The sequence below is a fragment of the Oncorhynchus tshawytscha genome, linkage group LG33 (genome assembly GCF_018296145.1).
Source record: "Oncorhynchus tshawytscha isolate Ot180627B linkage group LG33, Otsh_v2.0, whole genome shotgun sequence".
NCBI classification, from domain to species: Eukaryota; Metazoa; Chordata; class Actinopteri; order Salmoniformes; family Salmonidae; genus Oncorhynchus; species Oncorhynchus tshawytscha.
In genome coordinates this window covers 43,353,193-43,376,025 of record NC_056461.1, presented here as the reverse complement: position 1 = coordinate 43,376,025, position 22,833 = coordinate 43,353,193, and the positions used below count along the sequence as shown (strand labels likewise).

The 22,833-nt window shown below is 45.0% G+C and overlaps 1 protein-coding gene across 2 annotated transcripts; it reads right to left on the bottom strand.

Moving 5' to 3' along the window:
* Positions 1-2,055: 2,055 nt before the first annotated feature.
* Positions 2,056-21,339, bottom strand: trim47 (tripartite motif containing 47). Of its 2 annotated transcripts, none has more exons than XM_042311434.1 (10): positions 20,952-21,339; positions 18,196-18,413; positions 14,086-14,131; positions 13,572-13,667; positions 10,530-10,619; positions 8,195-8,329; positions 6,836-6,858; positions 5,746-5,864; positions 5,387-5,466; positions 2,056-3,410 (listed from the first exon to the last, which is right to left on the bottom strand). In XM_042311434.1, the coding sequence occupies exons 1-10, from the start codon at positions 21,138-21,140 to the stop codon at positions 3,063-3,065; spliced, it is 1,344 nt and encodes a 447-aa protein (XP_042167368.1). In that variant the 5' UTR covers positions 21,141-21,339; the 3' UTR covers positions 2,056-3,062. The 2 variants fall into 2 exon arrangements, with proteins under 2 accessions (XP_042167368.1, XP_024253982.2); XM_024398214.2 differs by having other exon boundaries at positions 5,285-5,466; positions 20,952-21,338.
* Positions 21,340-22,833: the final 1,494 nt, after the last annotated feature.

Below are 22,833 nucleotides of genomic sequence, written 5' to 3'. Positions count from 1 at the left end.
CTTTAAACAATGCTACCTAATATAATGTTTACATACCCTACATTATTCATCTCATATGTATATACTGTACTCTATATCATCTACTGCATCTTTATGTAATACATGTATCACTAGCCACTTTAACTATGCCACTTTGTTTACATACTCATCTCATATGTATATACTGTACTCGATACCATCTACTGTATATTGCCTATGCCGCTCTGTACCATCACTCATTCATATATCTTTATGTACATATTCGTTATCCCCTTACACTTGTGTGTATAAGACAGTAGTTTTGGAATTGTTAGTTAGATTACTTGTTGGGTTATTACTGCATTGTCGGAACTAGAAGCACAAGCATTTTGCTACACTCGCATTAACATCTGCTAACCATGTGTATGTGACAAATAAAATTTGATTTGATTTGACCCAGGGTCCATAGGAGTCTGGTAGAAAGTAGTGCCCCATATAAAGAGAATAGGGTATGTGGTCATACTGTACCATAGTAGTACTTCTCAACAACAACAAACTAAAACCGAGTATTGAGTATGGGAATCCCTGTCCTATATAGTGATCTGATTTCTATTTGACCAAAGTGGTACACTGTATATGGTACAGAGTGCTATTGGGTACACGTGCCATGTCTGTAGTAGGGTACTAACACCTCTAATGACTGTCTGTAGGAACAGGCGTGACTGAAGTGCTGTTATGTCCACTACAATGGTACAGTATGACCACACACCCTATTCCCGTATATGGGGCGGCAGGGTAGCCTAGTGGTTAGAGCGTTGGACTAGTAACTGGAAGGTTGCAAGTTCAAACCCCCGAGCTGACAAGGTACAAATCTGTCGTTCTGCCACTGAACAGGCAGTTAACCCACTGTTCCGAGGCCGTCATTTAAAATAAGAATTGAATTGTTCTTAACTGACTTGCCTAGTCAGGGAATAGTAGTGCACTTTATAGGGAATAGGGTGCCATATGAGATGCATGCACTTCCTATCACAGCTTTTAGAGGTCCGGCGGGGTCAGACCACACCGTGAAGTCCAGTGGTTAGACCCAGATGGGGGCATCTCCTCTGACCAGGATATTGGCTGTCATTTTCACTTTGCAGACGATTCAACACGTTGAAACGGTCACACTCTGCAGCTGACCAACGGCGCACAGCCGTGTCCTGGTGTCCTTTAGGAGAAAGGTCTTGCCAACGTGATGTCATGCATCAGACACAACGAGTCCCTGTGGTTAGAACACACAACCACCAAGGGGGTCTTTCATTTCAAATGTTTCCATTTTAGACATTCTACAATCACACTTGAACAAGACACTCTGGAACCCCCACCACAGTAGAATCAGTACCGTTCTAGAACACTCCAGGGGCTCTGGAACCCCCACCACAGTAGAATCAGTACCGTTCTAGAACACTCCAGGGGCTCTGGAACCCCCACCACAGTAGAATCAGTACCGTTCTAGAACACTCCAGGGGCTCTGGAACCCCCACCACAGTAGAATCAGTACCGTTCTAGAACACTCCAGGGGCTCTGGAACCCCCACCACAGTAGAATCAGTACCGTTCTAGAACACGCCAGGGGCTCTGGAACCCCCACCACAGTAGAATCAGTACCATTCTAGAACACTCCAGGGGCTCTGGCACAAAGCCACAGTAGAATCAGTACCGTTCTAGAACACTCCAGGGGCTCTGGAACCCCCACCACAGTAGAATCAGTACCGTTCTAGAACACTCCAGGGGCTCTGGAACCCCCACCACAGTAGAATCAGTACCGTTCTAGAACACTCCAGGGGCTCTGGCACAAAGCCACAGTAGAATCAGTACCGTTCTAGAACACTCCAGGGGCCCTGGAACCCCCACCACAGTAGAATCAGTACCGTTCTAGAACTCTCCAGGGGCTCTGGAACCCCCACCACAGTAGAATCAGTACCGTTCTAGAACACTCCAGGGGCTCTGGTACAAAGCCACAGTATAATCAGTACCATTCTAGAACACTCCAGGGGCTCTGGTACAAAGCCACAGTAGAATCAGTACTGTTCTAGAACACTCCAGGGGCTCTGGCACAAAGCCACAGTAGAATCAGTACCATAAAGCCACAGTAGAATCAGTACCGTTCTAGAACAATCCAGGGGCTCTGGCACAAAGCCACAGTAGAATCAGTACCATTCTAGAACACGCCAGGGGCTCTGGCACAAAGCCACAGTAGAATCAGTACCGTTCTAGAACAATCCAGGGGCTCCGGCACAAAGCCACAGTAGAATCAGTACCATTCTAGAACACTCCAGGGGCTCTGGCACAAAGCCACAGTAGAATCAGTACCATTCTAGAACACGCCAGGGGCTCTGGCACAAAGCCACAGCAGAATCAGTACCATTCTAGAACACGCCAGGGGATCTGGCACAAAGCCACAGTAGAATCAGTACCGTTCTAGATCAATCCAGGGGCTCTGGCACAAAGCCACAGTAGAATCAGTACCATAAAGCCACAGTATAATCAGTACCATTCTAGAACAATCCAGGGGCTCTGGCACAAAGCCACAGTAGAATCAGTACCATTCTAGAACAATCCAGGGGTTCTGGCACAAAGCCACAGTAGAATCAGTACCGTTCTAGAACACTCCAGGGGCTCTGGCACAAAGCCACAGTAGAATCAGTACCATAAAGCCACAGTATAATCAGTACCATTCTAGAACACTCCAGGGGCTCTGGCACAAAGCCACAGTAGAATCAGTACCATTCTAGAACACTCCAGGGGCTCTGGCACAAAGCCACAGTAGAATCAGTACCATAAAGCCACAGTAGAATCAGTACCATTCTAGAACACTCCAGGGGCTTGGGCACAAAGCTACAGCTGGAATGGTTGATCATCAATCGTGGATCTGGAATGAGTAGCCACACACACACACTCACTCTCAAGGTTGGCTATAGGCCTCATCTTCTACCCAGGCACACACACACCCCCTCCTTGCTGTCATCAAGAGTGAATCTGTAATAAGTAGCCACACACACACACACTCACTCTCAAGGTTGGCTGTAGGCCTAAAACTTCTACCCAGGCACCCCCCCCGCCATCTCAGTAGTAATGACAGATCTGCAGTCTGCTCCCAGGATCGTTCTTCCCTGGGCTGAAGAAAGGAGATACCGGCTCTTCAAAGTATGCGTCAAACATGTACAACTTCTTCATGGTGACTGCGTCGTAGAAGGACACGCGTCCTGCGTCGTAGTCCAGGTACACGCCCACCCTCGGGGAGTTCCAGTAGTCGGCCAGAGGTATCTTGGCATCCTCCTCGTTAGCATATAGTCTGTCCTGCAGACTGAGGCTCCAGTAGCCGGAGGATGGACACAGATTGACGAAACCCTTCCTGGGACTGTACTCCCCTGTCACCCCCAGGTACCATACGCCCTTGTCCTTCACATCCACCTGAAATAAGAATCAACAAATCAAAACCATACTGTACTTTCTAAATTGAGTTTCCCTGTGTCACCTACATATGTGTGGCTTCAACCCCTAGAATTTACATTAGGATCCCAGTGGTTTGAGCATTGAGCCAGTAACCGAAAGGTTGTTGGATCGAATCCCAGAGATGAGAAGGTAAAAAAATCTGTCTTTCTGCCCCGGAGCGAGGCAGTTAACCCGCTGTTCCCCAGGCGCTGAAGACGTGGATGCCGATTATGTCAGCCGCCCCACACCTCTCTGACTCAGAGGTGTTGGGTTAAATGCAGAAAACACATTTCAGTTTAATATTTTAGTTTCAATACTCGGCGCGAAGACAATACTATCATTTTTCCCACCAGGGGTGTGATTCCACCAAACAGACTTGTTGCAGATATAAACCAGTGTGTGATGACGTAGTGCACACAAAATTCACTTTTTAGTTGAAGATTTCATGTACCTAATAAAAATCTAAAAAGGTCAAGGTGTTTCAATGTATTATTATTAGACCATGCTGGTCATTTATGAACATTTGAACATCTTGGCCATGTTCTGTTATAATCTCCACCCTGTCACAGCCAGAAGAGGACTGGCCACCCCTCATAGCCTGGTTCCTCTAGGTTTCTTCCTAGGTTTTGGCCTTTCTAGGGAGTCTTTCCTAGCCACCGTGCTTCTACACCTGCATTGCTTGCTGTTTGGAGGTTTTAGACCAACGCTCTAACCACTAGGGTACCTGCCGCAATCCTTGTATACAATTCACCACTAAAATGTTTACCATTAGATATCTGGTGGTTCTCTGTAGCTCAGTTGGTAGAGCGTAGTGCTTGCAACGTCAGGAGTGTGGGTTCAATTCCCGGGACCAACCATATGTTAAATGTATGCACGTATGGCTGAAAGTCACTTTGGATAAAAAGAGTCTGCTAAACTGGGACATACTATATTATTATAATGGCTTTCTGCCAGAAGTCGGAGGTCTGGATGAGAGAGTACAGTGGCCATTTTGTCCCTGTGCTTCCTACTAGCTTCGTCTTCCTACTCTGTTCTTCTCCATGCAGCTCTTCCTTCAGAAAAGCATGCTTCACAACTTTGTTCACAATTTCGCTCGTTCACTTTCGCTTGTAAAATGTCCACAATCACCGAAAATAACATTCGTTAGCGACTAGCTATGCTTGTGTAACTTTATGATCTGGCTTTGCAATTAGTTTCGTTTTTCACTTGATAGCATTTAGCTAACGGAGTCTATGTGATTTCACTACTACTTGTGCTAATTCTGTTAGCACTTTGGTAAAAGCCATGGACATTTTTGTTGTTGTTGTTGAATTTATAGCGCCCCCTTGTGTGATGTACCGGTAATACCGTAAATCCCCCGAAATGGCAGAAGAACGCTACCACCCACGTCTAAGGATTACAAATAATCATGAATGAAATCGTACAAAATAGATCTGTGAAGAAACACAGATCATGTCCCCAAAACATGCTAGTCTCTCACCATTACCAATAACAGGGGACTTTAACGGGGTTTGGGGGGGGTTATGATATCTATGCCTCTGTAACTTAATTTATTTGAGTGTATATGTATGAAAATACCATCAAATAAAAAGTGACATTCTGTACGGTCGTCTCATATGAAATGAAACACTTGATCTCAAATCCCCCAAAAAAACGCTGGAGTAAAGCCCCCGCCCCCTCCCCCTAAGCTAAGACTTAGCTACACTAAGTCATTCTGGATAAGAGTGTCTGCTAAAATATGACATACTTCGCTATCACAGAGGGGAAACGTGCCTGATACATACAGTATCATCCTCAGACTTAGAAAACGTAATGTACAGTATATATATATATATATATATAAAGATAACTACCTCCCAGTAGTGTTGTCCACTGGAGTATTGTGCGGTGGCCAGAATGCCACAGAAGCGAGTGAAGCGCTGAGGGAGGTCTGGTTCCTGGCTACGGGTACGCACCTCCTCTACCTTGGTGTCGAAGTCGGTGATGGCCAGGTTAGGGTGAGCCGTGTCTGGGTCCAGGGTCAGGTTCTGGGGCACTGAGAGCAAGAGGGGAGAGAGGGGGAGGTGGAAGACAGAGGGAGAGAGAGAGAGAGAGAGAGAAAGGGAGGCAGAGGGATAGAGAGGGGGAAGTGGAAGAGGGAGAGAGAAAGAACAAAAAGGTAGAGGGGGTGAGGGAGAGAGAGACAGGGGTGGAGACAAGGGGAGATGTTAGATGGGAAGTTCACCTGTGCAGCAAGTAGACATGTAAATAGAACAGTCAAAGAGAGGGTCTGTGTGTCTGTGTGTGTGTGTGGTGTGTGTCCAGGCCAACTCACTGGTGTGCAACACGTGCATCATCCTTTTCCACAAGATCAGCTGATGGGGTCCAGAGAACTCATTCATCCAGTCACCAGAACAGTTAACAGATGAGATGAGAGGGCTCACCTTTAGAGGGCTGGAGAGAGGAGGAGGAGATATGGTGAGAGAAGAGCAGAGGACAGGGGAGATATGGAGTTACTACACAGGGCTGTAACGGGGAGGAGGGGAGACGACTGTCAACCGTTATAGAAACTAAAACAAAGAACAGTAAAAGACCTTTCACCAGACTACAGGCCGCACCAGAGAACGCCAGGCTACAGGCCGAGAACGCCAGGCTACAGGCCGAGAACGCCAGGCTACAGGCCGAGAACGCCAGGCTACAGGCTGAACCCGAGAACGCCAGGCTACAGGCTGAACCCGAGAACGCCAGGCTACAGGCTGAACCCGAGAACGCCAGGCTACAGGCTGAACCCGAGATCGCCAGGCTACAGGCTGAACCCGAGATCGCCAGGCTACAGGCTGAACCCGAGATCGCCAGGCTACAGGCTGAACCCGAGAACGCCAGGCTACAGGCTGAACCCGAGATCGCCAGGCTACAGGCTGAGAACGCCAGGCTACAGGCTGAGAACGCCAGGCTACAGGCTGAGAACGCCAGGCTACAGGCTGAGAACGCCAGGCTACAGGCTGAGAACGCCAGGCTACAGGCTGAGAACGCCAGACTACAGGCTGAGAACGCCAGACTACAGGCTGAGAACGCCAGACTACAGGCTGAGAACGCCAGACTACAGGCTGAGAACGCCAGACTACAGGCTGAGAACGCCAGACTACAGGCTGAGAACGCCAGACTACAGGCTGAGAACGCCAGACTACAGGCTGAGAACGCCAGACTACAGGCTGAGAACGCCAGACTACAGGCTGAGAACGCCAGACTACAGGCTGAGAACGCCAGACTACAGGCCGAGAACGCCAGACTACAGGCCGAGAACGCCAGACTACAGGCCGAGAACGCCAGACTACAGGCCGAGAACGCCAGACTACAGGCCGAGAACGCCAGACTACAGGCCGAACCCGAGAACACAAGCTGAACATGGGAAAACAAAAACTTACTTTTTGTATGTCTCAGTGATGCTCTGTGGAGAGAGAAATAGACAGAAGATGAGATACAAACCCTTTCACACAGCTAGAATTAACCCAATATAGAATGTTCTAGAAGGCTACAACGCAGAGCCAGGAAAGTAACAGGCTAATTGCTTCTGAAAACCCCTGTTACTGAAGGCATATCTGGAACCCATAACTCCCTGTCCTTACACCCAGATTGTATAACGTGTGGGATATCTGGAAAGAAACAGTCTCCAAACCTGCACCTATAACTCGGCTGTGGTAGACAGTGGTAGGCGATGCAGGAAGCACACCGTCTATATAGTGCTAAACTAAAAAAAAACACCATTTGTAGTCGTTTGACCATAGACCCAGGTAGAATTCTCAGCCCTGTTCTTAACGAATAGCAATTCCCATCCAGTTGACTCATTATGAAAGCCTTCGATGGGCTGCCCGTGCTAAAACAGGACTGTAGTCTTCCATCCAACTCTATGAGTCTGACCATAGAACAAGATGGGAGGATTGCCATGCTACCTTCATCAACACTTCAGGAACATGAAAACTATAAGACTAAATGTATGGGGCTTCTCAGAAAACACTTTTCTTGGTTAATTTTACTCCACATAGCTCATCTGTAAATAGCTCATTCAATTTACCTCATCCCCATACTGTATTTATTTATTTATCTTGCTCCTTTGCACCCCAGTATCTCTACTTGCACATTCATCTTCTGCACATCCTACCATTCCAGTGTTTAATTGCTATATTGTAATTACTTCGCCACCATGGCCTATTTATTGCCTTACCTCTCTTACCCTACCTCATTTACACATGCTGTATATAGATTTTTATACTGTATGTTTGTTTTCCTCCATGTGTAACTCTGTTGTTGTTTGTGTCGAACTGCTTTGCTTTATCTTGGCCAGGTCGCAATTGTAACTGAGAACTTGTTCTCAACTGGCCTACCTGGTTAAATAAAGGTGTTCTCAACTGGCCTACCTGGTTAAATAAAGGTGTTCTCAACTAGCCTACCTGGTTAAATAAAGGTGTTCTCAACCGGCCTACCTGGTTAAATAAAGGTGTTCTCAACTGGCCTACCTGGTTAAATAAAGGTGTTCTCAACTAGCCTACCTGGTTAAATAAAGGTGTTCTCAACTAGCTTACCTGGTTAAATAAAGGTGTTCTCAACTGGTCTACCTGGTTAAATAAAGGTGTTCTCAACTAGCCTACCTGGTTAAATAAAGGAGAAATAAAACAATACTTTACATGACCACTTCTCAGAAAACCCTTTTGAATCCTGTAGGACATTTTCTAAATCAACCATCTCAGAAAGGACAGAAACTGTGAGGGAATGTTTGACAAACTAACCTCGAAGCTGGTGTTTCCTCTGATGTGGTTGTGTATCTGGGCCATGTGTTTGTCCACAGCTACCACCTCGGTCTCCACCCACCTCAGGTTGTCGTCTATCATCCCTATGACAGTCCCCTCCTCAGCATCCAGAGCCTAAGGATGGACATTTCGACATTATTACACTGTTGGAACTCTCATGACAATTTTCTGAATAATCTATTATTTTGCTGCTGCTATATGCAAATTAGCCCAATGTGAGCCAAAGTATTCAGTATACCAACTAGCCATCAGGCTACACACAGAGTATACCATTTGCTACCGTTTGCCATCTCTTAGTTGATTAAATAACAAAAAGCAGATGAAATTTGAGAACACGGTATTGTACGGTAAGTAAACAAAACCATCAGCTTACAAAACCTAACTGTAAATGACTGTTTGAATACTAAACATGACTAATACTGAGACAGGATCCTCGGTGGTTCAGTTGGTAAAACAGTGTTTTTCAACGTCAGGATTGTCGGGTTTGATGATTCCCACCGAGGCCAGGATTGTCGGGTTTGATGATTCCCACCGAGGCCAGGATTGTCGGGTTTGATGATTCCCACCGAGGCCAGGATTGTCGGGTTTGATTCCCACCGAGGCCACCCACACAAACAGAAAGTATGCCAGCACGACTACTTCCTTCTGGATGAAGGCGTTAGCCAAACGGCACATATTACTATAATAGTGTGTGTGTGTGTGTAGGTGTAGGTGTGTGGTGACATAATACAGTTGAAGTCGGAAGTTTACATACACCTTAGACAAATACATTTATACTCAGTTTCACAATTCCTGACATTTAATCCCAGTAGAAATTTCCTGTTTTTGGTCAGTTAGGATCACCACTTTATTTTAAGAATGTCAGAATAATAGTAGAGAGAATTATTTATTTCAGATTTGATTTCTTTCATCACATTCCCAATGGGTCAGAATTTTGCATACACTCAATTAGTATTTGGTAGCATTGCCTTTAAATTGTTTAACTTGGGTCAAATCTTTCGGGTAGCCTTCCACAAGCTTCCCACAATAAGTTGGGTGAATTCTGGCCCATTCCTCCTGACAGAGCTGGTGGAACTGAGTCAGGTTTGTAGGCCTCCTTGCACGCACACACCTTTTCAGTTCTGCACAGAAATGTTCTATGGGATTGAGGTCAGGTCTGTGTGATGGCCGCTCTAATACCTTGACTTTGTTGTCCTTAAGCCATTTTGCCACAACTTTGGAAGTATGCTTGGGGCCATTGTCCATTTGGAAGACCAATTTGCCAAAGCCAAGCATTAACTTCCTGACTGATGTCTTGAGATGTTGCTTCAATATATCCACAAAATTTTCCCACCTCATGATGCCATCTATTTTGAGAAGTGCACCAGTCACTCCTGCAGCAAAGCACCCCCACAACATGATGCTGCCACCCCCGTGCTTCACGGTTGGGATGGTGTTCTTCGGCTTGCAAGCCACCCCCTTTTTCCTCCAAACATAATGATCTCCAAAAAGTATGATCTTTGTCCCCATGTGCAGTTGCAAACCGTAGTCTGGCTTTTTTATGGAGGTTTTGGAGCAGTGGCTTCTTCCTTGCGGAGCGGCCTTTCAGGTTATGTCGATTTAGGACCTGTTTTACTGTGGATATAGATACTGGAGGAAACGGGTACAAAAGTATCTTCACAAGGTCCTTTGCTGTTGTTCTGGGATTGATTTGAACTTTTTGCACCAACGTACGTTCCTCTCTAGGAGACAGAACGCGTCTCCTTCCTGAGCGGTATGACGGCTGTGTGGTCCCATGGTGTTTATGCTTGCGTACTATTGTTTGTACAGATGAACGTGGTACCTTCAGGGGTTTGGAAATTGAACCAGACTTGTGGAGGTCTACAATCTTTTTTCTGAGGTCTTAGCTGATTTCTTTAGATTTTCCCATGATGTCAAGCAAAGACCCACTGAGTTTGAAGGTAGGCCTTGAAATACATCCACAAGTACACCTCCAATTGACTCAAAAGAGGTCAATTAGCCTATCAGAAGCTTCTAACGCCATGACATAATTTTCTGGAATTTTCTAAGCTGTTTAAAGGCACAGTCAACTTAGTGTGTGTAAACTTCTGTATCACTGTAATTGTGATACAGTGAATTATAAGTTAAATAATCTGTATGTAAACAATTGTTGGAAAAGTTACTTGTGTCATGCACAAAGTAGATATCTTTACCGACTTGCCAAAACTATAGTTTGTTAACAATACATTTGTGGAGTGGTTGAAAAATGTGTTTTAATGACTCCAACCTAAGTGTATGTAAACTTCCGACTTCAACTGTATATACACACACTAACCTCCAGTAGGTCGTCCTTCTCATCCAACAGGAACTGGACTAGAGATCCCACATCCTCTTCAATCTTCTCCTTCAGCTTCAGCTTCTTTACCTAGAAGATGTGATAACATGGGGAAAAGACACTGGCGTCACCTAATGGTCATTTGACATAACGACTGTCAGTCTAACCAGAGGAGGAACGAACACACATGACTGTCAGTCTAACCAGAGGAGGAACGAACACACACGACTGTCAGTCTAACCAGAGGAGGAACGAACACACACGACTGTCAGTCTAACCAGAGGAGGTACGAACACACACACGACTGTCAGTCTAACCAGAGGGGGAACGAACACACACGACTGTCAGTCTAACCAGAGGAGGAACGAACACACACGACTGTCAGTCTAACCAGAGGAGGAACGAACACACACGACTGTCAGTCTAACCAGAGGAGGAACGAACACACACGACTGTCAGTCTAACCAGAGGAGGAACGAACACACACGACTGTCAGTCTAACCAGAGGAGGTACGAACACACACGACTGTCAGTCTAACCAGAGGAGGAACGAACACATACGACTGTCAGTCTAACCAGAGGAGGAACGAACACATACGACTGTCAGTCTAACCAGAGGAGGAACGAACACACGACTGTCAGTCTAACCAGGAGGAACGAACACACACGACTGTCAGTCTAACCAGAGGTACTAAAACACACGACTGTCAGTCTAACCAGGAGGAACGAACACACACGACTGTCAGTCTAACCAGAGGAGGAACGAACACACACGACTGTCAGTCTAACCAGAGGAGGAACGAACACACACGACTGTCAGTCTAACCAGAGGAGGAACGAACACACACGACTGTCAGTCTAACCAGAGGAGGAACGAACACACACGACTGTCAGTCTAACCAGAGGAGGAACGAACACACACTACTGTCAGTCTAACCAGAGGAGGAACGAACACATACGACTGTCAGTCTAACCAGAGGAGGAACGAACACACACTACTGTCAGTGTAACCAGAGGAGGAACGAACACACACGACTGTCAGTCTAACCAGAGGAGGAACGAACACACACGACTGTCAGTCTAACCAGAGGAGGAACGAACACACACGACTGTCAGTCTAACCAGAGGAGGAACGAACACACACGACTGTCAGTCTAACCAGAGGAGGTACGAACACACACGACTGTCAGTCTAACCAGAGGAGGAACGAACACACACGACTGTCAGTCTAACCAGAGGAGGTACGAACACACACACGACTGTCAGTCTAACCAGAGGTACTAAAACACACGACTGTCAGTCTAACCAGAGGAGGTACGAACACACACGACTGTCAGTCTAACCAGAGGAGGTACGAACACACACACGACTGTCAGTCTAACCAGAGGAGGTACGAACACACACACGACTGTCAGTCTAACCAGGAGGAACGAACACACACGACTGTCAGTCTAACCAGAGGAGGAACGAACACACACGACTGTCAGTCTAACCAGAGGAGGAACGAACACACACGACTGTCAGTCTAACCAGGAGGAACGAACACACACGACTGTCAGTCTAACCAGAGGAGGAACGAACACACACGACTGTCAGTCTAACCAGAGGAGGAACGAACACACACGACTGTCAGTCTAACCAGAGGAGGAACGAACACACACGACTGTCAGTCTAACCAGAGGTACTAAAACACACGACTGTCAGTCTAACCAGAGGAGGAACGAACACACACGACTGTCAGTCTAACCAGGAGGAACGAACACACACGACTGTCAGTCTAACCAGAGGAACGAACACACACGACTGTCAGTCTAACCAGGAGGAACGAACACACACGACTGTCAGTCTAACCAGGAGGAACGAACACACACGACTGTCAGTCTAACCAGAGGAACGAACACACACGACTGTCAGTCTAACCAGAGGAGGTACGAACACACACGACTGTCAGTCTAACCAGAGGAGGTACGAACACACGACTGTCAGTCTAACCAGAGGAGGAACGAACACGCACAGGAACCGGGATTCATTGGACAAGGTGATGTTTTTCCACTCCTCGGTTGTCCAGTGTTGATGACCGCCTGCCCACAGGAACTGCTTTTTCTGTTGTTTTTAAGCTGATAGGAGCAGAACCTGGTGTGGATAGTCCATATGTGACAAGGACCGATGAGTTGTGCGTTCCCGAGATGCTGTTCTGCACACCACTGTTTGCAGCCCGCCTGTTAGCTTGCAACATTCTTGCCGTTTCCTTCGTCCTCTCATCAACAAGCAGTTTTTTGCCCACAGGACCGCCGCTGTCTGGATGTTGTTTGTTTGTCGCACCGTTCTGGGTAAATCGAGACACTGTCGTGCGTGAAAAGCCCAGGAGGCCGTTTCTGAGATACTGGAACCCTCGCGCCTGTGGCATCAATGATCATACCACACTCAGTCGCTTCGGTCCCTATGATCATACCACACTCAGTCGCTTCGGTCCCTATGATCATACCACACTCAGTCGCTTCGGTCCCTATGATCATACCACACTCAGTCGCTTCGGTCCCTATGATCATACCACACTCAGTCGCTTAGGTCACTATGATCATACCACACTCAGTCGCTTAGGTCACTATGATCATACCACACTCAGTCGCTTAGGTCACTATGATCATACCACACTCAGTCGCTTAGGTCACTATGATCATACCACACTCAAAGTTTCTTAGGTCACTGGTTTTGCCCATTCTGAATGTCTCGATGCCTCTCTGCCTGCTTTATTGAACAAGCCACGGCCACGTGACTCACTGTCTGTAGGACCGAACCATTTTCGTGAACAGGGTGGTGGCGCCTAACAAACTGGCTACTGATAGATACAGTACCAGTCAGAAGTTTGGACATGTGTTATTTCATAGTTTTGATGTTCTCACTATTATTCTACGATGTAGAAAATAGTATAAATAAAAGGTAAACCCTTGAATGAGTAGGCGTGTCCAAACTCTGGACTGGTTATTAGTTCACTGGTATACCAACAGCATATCTATGTATATCCAGAGCCCAGCTGTGTACCTTGGCTTCATTCTTGGTCTGCTCATCCATAGCCTTCACTCTGGTACACACAGTCTTCTGCCATGTTAATTCCACCAGCCTCAGACGCAGTTCGCTCTGAGAGAAACACACACACACACACATTTTACCATGTCTTAAAAAAAGGGCAATCTGCAGTTCAAACAATAACAAAGCAGACACCCCGTCACTGTTTTGGTAAACAGCTGACGGACAGGGCTGGAGAAAGGTAACCAGTCTCTTCATAGACAGAGCTATGGATGCAAGGACTGACTATCAATGATATCTTTGCATTGTTTACAAACAACGCAGTAAAACCAAGCTTCCACTTCGGGTTCTGATTATGGGGTAAACGACAGTTGAACTAAGCTCATGACACATTTACAAGTTATATGCTTCTAGAATCATATCATCCATTTAAATATCCCAAGATGGCTGTATCAGATTGACTCTTTCAGAAACCATAACAACATATCTTTATCAGCAACAGCAGCATGTTGTGTCCTCGGGGCCTCACCTTCATATCCTCAAGGACCTCTGGAACAGGAGCCACATCATGGTGTCTGAAAAGACGAGGGAACACCATCATGTTATTTGGTTTGAATGCTCTACGTGACAGAAACTCTGGCCTTGAGAGCATCAGTTTGGTGATATCCACCTGATTGCTCAAAGAGAGCATTTGAGGGAAGGGTAGGCTAACGTGTTCCTAGATCAGTGGTTAACGGTCAACCTCCAACCAGTGATAGGTTGGTGAAATAATAGGAGAGTAAACTCTGATCAAACCAGTGATAGTGAGGAAACAAAATGTTTGATCAAATACTATGCAGTTTACAAACACTTTCACAGAATTCTCATTACCGTAACAGAATTCTCATTACCGTAACAGAATTCTCATTACCGTAACAGAATTTGAATCCCCAAAAAGCAATTAACAAATCAATATTTCTAATATTTTTTAATTATTTTTTAAACACTGCTCCCCTGAAAGGCCCAATTTAAACAAACTGAAAAAAATCTGGGGAAGGGTACCAAAACATTTCTGCAGCATTGAAGGTCCCCAAGAACACAGTGGCCTCCATCATTCTTAAATGGATGAAGTTTGGAACCACCAAGATTCTTCCTAGATCTGGCCACCTGGTCAAACTGAACAATCAGTGGAGAGGGGCCTTGGTCAGGGAGGTGACCAAGAACCCGATGGTCACTCTGACAGAGCTCCAGAGTTCCTCTGTGGAGATGGGAGAACATTCCAGAAGGACAACCATCTCTGCAGCACTCCACTAATCAGGCCTTTATGGTAAAGTGGCCAGACAGAAGCCATTCCTCAGTAAAAAAGGCACATGATAGCTCACATGGAGCTTGCCAGACACACCTACAGGACTCTCAAACCATGAGAAACAAAACCCTCTGGTCTGATGAAACCAAGATTGAACTATTTGGCCTGAATGCCAAGCGTCACGTCTGGAGGAAACCCGGCACCATCTCTAAGGTGAAGCACGGTGGTGGCAGCATCATGTCTGGAGGAAACCTGGCACCATCCCTACAGTGAAGCACGGTGGTGGCAGCATCATGTCTGGAGGAAACCTGGCACCATCCCTACAGTGAAGCACGGTGGTGGCAGCATCATGTCTGGAGGAAACCTGGCACCATCCCTACAGTGAAGCACGATGGTGGCAGCATCATGTCTGGAGGAAACCTGGCACCATCCCTACAGTGAAGCACGATGGTGGCAGCATCATGTCTGGAGGAAACCTGGCACCATCCCTACAGTGAAGCACGGTGGTGGCAGCATCATGTCTGGAGGAAACCTGGCACCATCCCTACAGTGAAGCACGGTGGTGGCAGTATCATGTCTGGAGGAAACCTGGCACCATCCCTACAGTGAAGCACGGTGGTGGCAGCATCATGTCTGGAGGAAACCTGGCACCATCCCTACAGTGAAGCACGGTGGTGGCAGCATCATGTCTGGAGGAAACCTGGCACCATCCCTACAGTGAAGCACGGTGGTGGCAGCATCATGTCTGGAGGAAACCTGGCACCATCCCTACAGTGAAGCACGATGGTGGCAGCATCATGTCTGGAGGAAACCTGGCACCATCCCTACAGTGAAGCATGGTGGTGGCAGCATCATGTCTGGAGGAAACCTGGCACCCTCCCTACAGTGAAGCACGATGGTGGCAGCATCATGTCTGGAGGAAACCTGGCACCATCCCTACAGTGAAGCATGGTGGTGGCAGCATCATGTCTGGAGGAAACCTGGCACCATCCCTACAGTGAAGCATGGTGGTGGCAGCATCATGCTGACTTGCCAAGTTAAATAAAGGTTCAATAAAAAAAAAACTTACAAATAGATGCTGTGGGAATGTTCTTCAGCTGCAGGGACTGGGAGACTAGTCAGGATCGAGGGAAAGATGAACAGAGCAAAGTACAGAGAGATCCTTGATGTAAACCTACTCCAGAGAGCTCAGGACCTCAGACTGGGATGAAGATTCACCTTCCAACAGGACAACGACCCTAAATACAAAACCCTCTTAGGCCTCACTCCCCCCTATCTGAGATATCTACTGCAGCCCTCATCCTCCACATACAAACACCCGTTCAGCCAGTCACATTCTGTTAAAGGTCCCCAAAGCACACACATCCCTGGGTCGCTCCTATTTTCAGTTCGCTGTAGCCAGCGACTGGAACGAGCTGCAACAAACACTCAAACTGGACAGTTTTATCTCAATCTCTTCATTCTAAGACTCAATCATGGACACTGACAGTTGTGGCTGCTTTGCGTGACGTATTGTTGTCTCTACCTTCTTTCTTGCCCTTTGTGCTGTTGTCTGTGCCCATTAATGTTTGTACCACGTTTTGGGCTGCTACCATGTTGTCATGCTGTGTTGTCATGTGTTGCTACCTTACTGTGTTGCTGCCTTGCTGTGTTGCCATGTGTTGCTACCTTGCTATGTTGTTGTCTTAGGTCTCTCTTTATGTAGTGTTGTGTGGTCTCTCTTGTCGTGATGTGTGTTTTGTCCTATATTTCTATGTTACTTATTTTTTTAATCCCAACCCCCGTCCCAACAGGAGGTTTTATGCCTTTCGGTAGGCCGTCGTTGTAAATAAGAATTTGTTCTTAACTGACTTGCCGAGTTAAATAAAAATTATATATATATATTTTTTAATAAAATAAAAAGCACACAGCCAAGACGACACAGGAGTGGCTTCTGGACATGTCTCTGAATAATGTCCTTACTGTGTTCAACCACTCAATCCATCTTAAAAGGGCAATCTGCAGTTCAAACAATAATAAAGCAGGCACACACCACCACCCCCCTTTAACCCAATCGAACATCTCTGGAGAGACCTAAAAATAGCTGTGCAGCAAAGCTCCCCATCCAACCTGACAGAACTTGAGAGAATCTGTAGAAAAGAAATAGAGAAACTCCCCAAATACAGGTGTGCCAAGCTTGTAGCGTCAGACCCAAGAAGACATGAGGCTGTAGTCGCTGCAAAACGGTGTTTCAACAAAGTACTGAGTAAAGGGTCTGAATACTTATGTAAATGTATACTTATATATATAATTTTTATATATATATATATATATTATATATATATATATATATATATATATATATATATATATATATATATATATATATATATATATACACATTAGCTTTTTAAAAATAAAAACCTGTTTTTGCTTTGTCATTATGGGGTAGTGTGTGTAGATTGATGAGGGGGGGGGGGGACGATTTAACACATTTTAGAATAAGGCTGTAACAAAATGTGGAAAAGGTCAAGGGCTCTGAATACTTTCCCAATGCACTGTACCAATGCACTGTACCAAAAAAGGGCTTTATTACAGAAATAAATACTTTCCCATATACAGTTTACCAGTACTGAGAAACACGTGATTGGCCAGCTCTCCAACATCTGGAAAGTGTTATTTGACGTGACATTGTTTTGCCGCGTGGCAGCAACTAAGCAGCGACACAATATACAGGAAACACTGTAGTCATCGCTGACCTTTGAAAACTGAATTTAAAGATATTAAAGACTCGAGGCCTTCTAATCAGATGAATTAATGTAATATTTTAAAAAGGACCCGCGGACAACAGGGACACTCAAAGTCAAACTTGAATGGATAGTTGTTAACAGTTAACTGGAGAGATTCCAACGAACATGATGCACCATAGAACACATCTTTCAGGAGCTCTGTCGGGACAGTCCCGTTAGATCTCTCATATACTGCTTACTGACACGTTACATAGGCATAGTACACAGGGTTGGTGCCTGCATGCGTCTGGCACAGTCTCTGATCTTAACTTAAAGAACATACTCTGACTGTTCTGCCAGATGGTCCTAAGGAGGAGGAGGGGGGGGTCATGACCATCTCCCCCACATATCTTTACCAAACACAGGCAGGAACCAAGGATTATTTATGACCTGAAAGATTAGGTGAACATTTTCAAGGCTGTCTCTTCACATGATACAATGTCCTTAACAACTCTTAACAGCCCAGAACGGAATCAAGCACCTGACACAATTACACAACCATTTTTGTTATGTGTTTCTGAGATCAGGGTAGGGAAAGCTGATCCTAGATCTGTAGGCCTCAAGGGAAACTTGGAACATGTGTTACCTGTGTGCCCGGGACTCCCTACACACCACACAGATGGGTTTGTTGTCGGTGTGACAATAGAGCTTCAGCTCCTCTCCATGCCTGTCGCATTTCCCATCTATTTGGACACGCTTGGACGGAGCCGGCTGCTCACAGGGCTTCAGACACTCCAACCCACTCAGCTTATCAACAAGGTTCTTAACCAGGTAGTTCTTGGTGAAGCTGATCTTGTTAAATATCTACAGAGAAAAGAGAAAAGTTTGGAACAAACAGCTTTTAGATTATTACCATCAAAATGAAAAGGAGGTACTGAATTAGTTGAGACAGTTAGGCAAACATATTTAGCGTGCTACAACAACAGGTAGAGCTGGGCGATATGGCCAAAAATACACTACATGACCAAAAGTATGTGGACACCTGCTTGCCGAACATCTCATTCCAAAACCATGGTCATTAATATGGAGTTGGTCCCTCCGTTGCTGCTATAACAGCCTCCACTCTTCTGGGAAGGCTTTCCACTAGGTGTCGGAACAATGCTATAGGGACTTGCTTCCATTCAGCCACAAGAACATTAATGAGGTCGGGTGATTAGGCCTGGCACGTAGCCGGTGTTCCAATTCATCCCAGAGGTGTTCGGTGGGGTTGAGGTCAGGGCTCTGTGCAGGCCTGTCACGTTCTTCCACAACGATCTCGACAAACCATTTCTGTATGGACCTTGCTTTGTGCCCAGAGGAATTGTCAGGCTGAAACTAGAAAGGGCCTTCCCTAAACTTTTGCCACAAAGTTGGAAGCACAAAATTGTCTAGAATGTCATCGTATGCTGTAGCGTTAACATTTCCCTTCACTGGAACAAAGAGGCCTAGCCTGAACCATGGAAAATAGCCCCAGACCATTATTCATCCTCAAACTTTACAGTTGGCACTATGCATTGGGTCAGGTAGCATTCTCCAGGGATCCACCGAACCCAGATTTGTCTGTTGGACTGCCAGATGTTGAATCACTCCAGAGAACATGCTTCCAGTGCTCCAGAGTCCAATGGCAGTGAGCTTTACGCCACTCCAGCCAACGCTTGGCATTGCACATGGGGATCTTAGGCCTTTGTGCAGCTGCTCGGCCTTGTAAACCCATTTCATGAAGCTCCCGATGAACAGTTATTGTACTGACGTCGCTTCCAGGCAGTTTGAAACTCAGTAATGAGTGTTGCAACAGAGGACAGACGATTTTTAAGTGCTACGTGCTTCAGCAGTCAGTGGTCCCATTCTGTGAGCTTGTCTGGCCTACCACATCGCAGCTGAGCTGTTGTTGCTCCTAGATGTTGCCACGTCACAATAACAGCACTTACAGTTGACCGGGGCAGCTCTAGCAGGTCAGAAATTTGACATACTAACTTGTTGGAAAAGGTGGCATCCTATGACGGTACCACATTGAAAGTCACTGAGCTCTTCAGTGAGGCCATTCTACCGCAAATGTTTGTTTATGGAGATTGCATGGCTGTGTGCTGGATATTATACAACTGTCAGGAACGTGTGTGGCTGAAATAAAGAAATCCACTAATTTGAATGGGTGTCCACATACTTTTGTAACTATAGTGTTTTTCTTATTTTATATTTCGAAATAATTAAAGTTCTAAATATATGCACATGACACAAGAACAAGGTTTCTCAAGCTGGGTCCCTTGGAACCCCCCCCCCAGTTTTTGCCCTAGCACTACTCAGCTGATTAAAAATAAACTAATCATCAAGGTTTGATCATTTGAATCAGCTGTATGGGGCCAAAACCAAAACGTGCAGGCCTTGGGGTCCAGAGGACAGCGTATGGGAAACGCTGCCCTAGGATGACAACATATGAATTAAAAATGGATTTTAAATGGGCTTTCTGATGGTTTCATACTCAAACTAGGATAAAACTGACAGAGAAGTAGCCCAATTACATGGAATAGAACAGTTTATTTATTTTGCCGTTGTATCAAAATACATTTATATAGATTGTGTTGTAAAAAAATCCATACATGTATGTGGATCGATACCGGTACACCCCATAAAAATATATCGCCCAGCCCTAGAAAAACCTTATCCTCCGGGTTACCTTCGCCCATGGTAACCTACAAGCGTCAGGCTCTTAAAAGAAGATACCTTCATCAATGGCTGCTAAAAGTAGTTCGCGTCTGAATGTGCCCTAACCTTATCACAGGTAATAAAATAGTGTTTCAGACATTGTTGACAAAGGGTAACTAAAAACAGGAAAATCACTCCTGCATCTCAGTGTTCCCGTTGCAGGTGAGCGGGAATAATGAAATTATAGTTTCATTGGGATTTAAAAAAATAAAGACCCGCACAATACTCCTTCCTGAATAAAACTTTATTTATACTCTGTGATACTGACAAGAGCAGTGTGGGGTTCTTTCTTTTGAGAGAAAGGAGACAATACTAAAAGTTTGCTATGTGACTAGTTAGTTAGTCACAGAGATGAAGGGCATGATGATTCGGCCGTGATTACATGTTGGCTTGACTAAACACCTCGCCATACTACCTAATTAGCCACCAAGCTAATTTATAACACAAAGGCTCCGCGTTTTTCAGCCGTGTGTCGGTGTTATGAACTCATCTCTAACTTCATCCAATTCCAGTGGTAAAACGCTTAAAATAGGTACGAGAAAATGCATTGTAAATTACATTTGCTACGATTAACTTGACCATTCAAGATGACAAAGAAATGGTCTAGCAAGCAAACAGCTGATAAGAATAAAACACGCTAATTAGCATTGAAGCACAACAAACCATTCGGCACTCGGGGCATTGATAACCGACGTCCTCTCCTCCGTTCTCCTCCCAATGCATCAGGATGCAGAACTTGCAGAAATTGTGTCCGCATTTGAGAATGACCGGGTCGTTGAAGTAGTCAAGACAGATGGCACAAATCAACTCTTTCTGTAGCTCGATGCCCGCACCGCTGGATCCCGCAGCCATGTTGTTTACCTAGCTACCGACAACACTTTTCCGTAGCGTAGAAAGAAAGCGGAAGTGTTGGCTCAACATGATTCCTTGGATTGATGATGCGATTGGCTATCCGTTGTCTGGGTAGAGGAAGAGGCGAGGCGAAAGATTTTACTCCGCCCAAAATTTGTCCGACGAAAATAAACCACAAGAAGCGAGGAACTTTTGTATGGAAGTCATTAGGCAGATTTGCATAGAGTACCACAGTATGAGTCATAATTACCCATAAAACCTAGCGGTCAAACGGGGAAATGAGTCCAGTCGTTTTTCCATCATTAATTTTTCTCCCATAGGGGATTCTGGAAACACTTAAAATAAGAGCTGTGTTTGGTGTAGGCTTACCCTGGCGTGACGTTTTTGATAACCGTGTAAATATCTCTAGGACAAGGTGACTTTTATCAATATATTCGGCTCTATTTACTTTCATTAACAGCAGGACAATAACCTAAAACACAAGGCCAAATATACACTGGAGTTGCTTACCAAGAAGACATAGAATGTTCCTGAGTGGCCGAGTTACAGTTTTGACTTGAATCTACTTGAAAAGCTATGGCAATACCTGAAAAAGTTTAACTAGCAACGATCAACAACCAATTTGACAGAGCTTGAAGAATTATCTGAAGAATAATGGGCAAATATTGCACAATCCAGGTGTTAGAGATTTACCCAGAAAGACTCATCGTTGTAATCACTGCTCAGGGAGCTTGCTTCTACCAAAGTATTTACTCAGGGATGTGAATACTTATGTAAATGAGATATTCCTGTATGTTTTCACTTTGTCATTATGGTGTATTGTGTGTAGATGGGTGGTAACATTTTTTTTTATTTAATCCATTTTGAATTCAGGCTGTAACACAACAAAATGTGAAAGAAGTCAAAGAGGTATTGAATACTTACTGAAGGAACCGTATGGCAATATGTGGCCTTATATATCAAAGAACATGAGATATATTTAAACATATATGATCATATATTTAAAACCCATATAAAAAGTGACATACATTTTAAAATATATTACCATATACTTTAATAAATATATCTTAACATATATAAATCTCACACCCCCCCATACAAAACATTACAATATGCGTATGTACAGTATTATCATCATGCAAAGTGTACTCAGAACATTATTTTGGTTTAATACATTTATTGCTTTGAAATGTATTCCAGATTGATTTAAAAAAAATCTCATAATGAAATCTCAAACGTAGGGATTCATTATTTAGTAATTGCATGTGGTGTTAGCTATCAATACGACTACTTTATTGTTTATTGTAGCTACTGTAGATGATACGTGCCATCTCATTTTGAGATTAGAGATTAGATTGAGATGGCGTAGACAACTATTGGTTTACAGGTTTACACTGAGTGTACAAAACATTAGGAACACCTCTTTTCCTAACATTGACTGACCAGGTGAATCCTGATGAAAGCTCTGATCCCTTATTGATGTCACTTTTTAAATTAACTCCAATCAGTGTAGATGAAGGGGAGGAGATGGGTTAAAGAATCATTTTTCAAAGCCTTGAGACAATTGAGACATGGATTGTGTATGTGTGCCATTCTGAGGGTTTATGGGCAAGACACAAGATTTAAGTGCCTTTGAACAGGGTATGGTAGTAGGTGCCAGGCGCACCAGTTTGTGTCAAGAACTGCAACGCTG

Excerpts from the sequence above, each read along its gene's own strand:
- trim47 (XM_024398214.2), bottom strand. The coding sequence starts at position 21,140 with ATGGCTGCGGGATCCAGCGGTGCGGGCATCGAGCTACAGAAAGAGTTG. Across the intron at positions 13,668-14,085 it reads AGGTCCTTGAGGATATGAAG|AGCGAACTGCGTCTGAGGCT; the intron begins GTGAGGCCCCGA and ends TGTTTCTCTCAG. Across the intron at positions 5,467-5,745 it reads GATGCACGTGTTGCACACCA|TGCCCCAGAACCTGACCCTG; the intron begins GTGAGTTGGCCT and ends TCTTGCTCTCAG.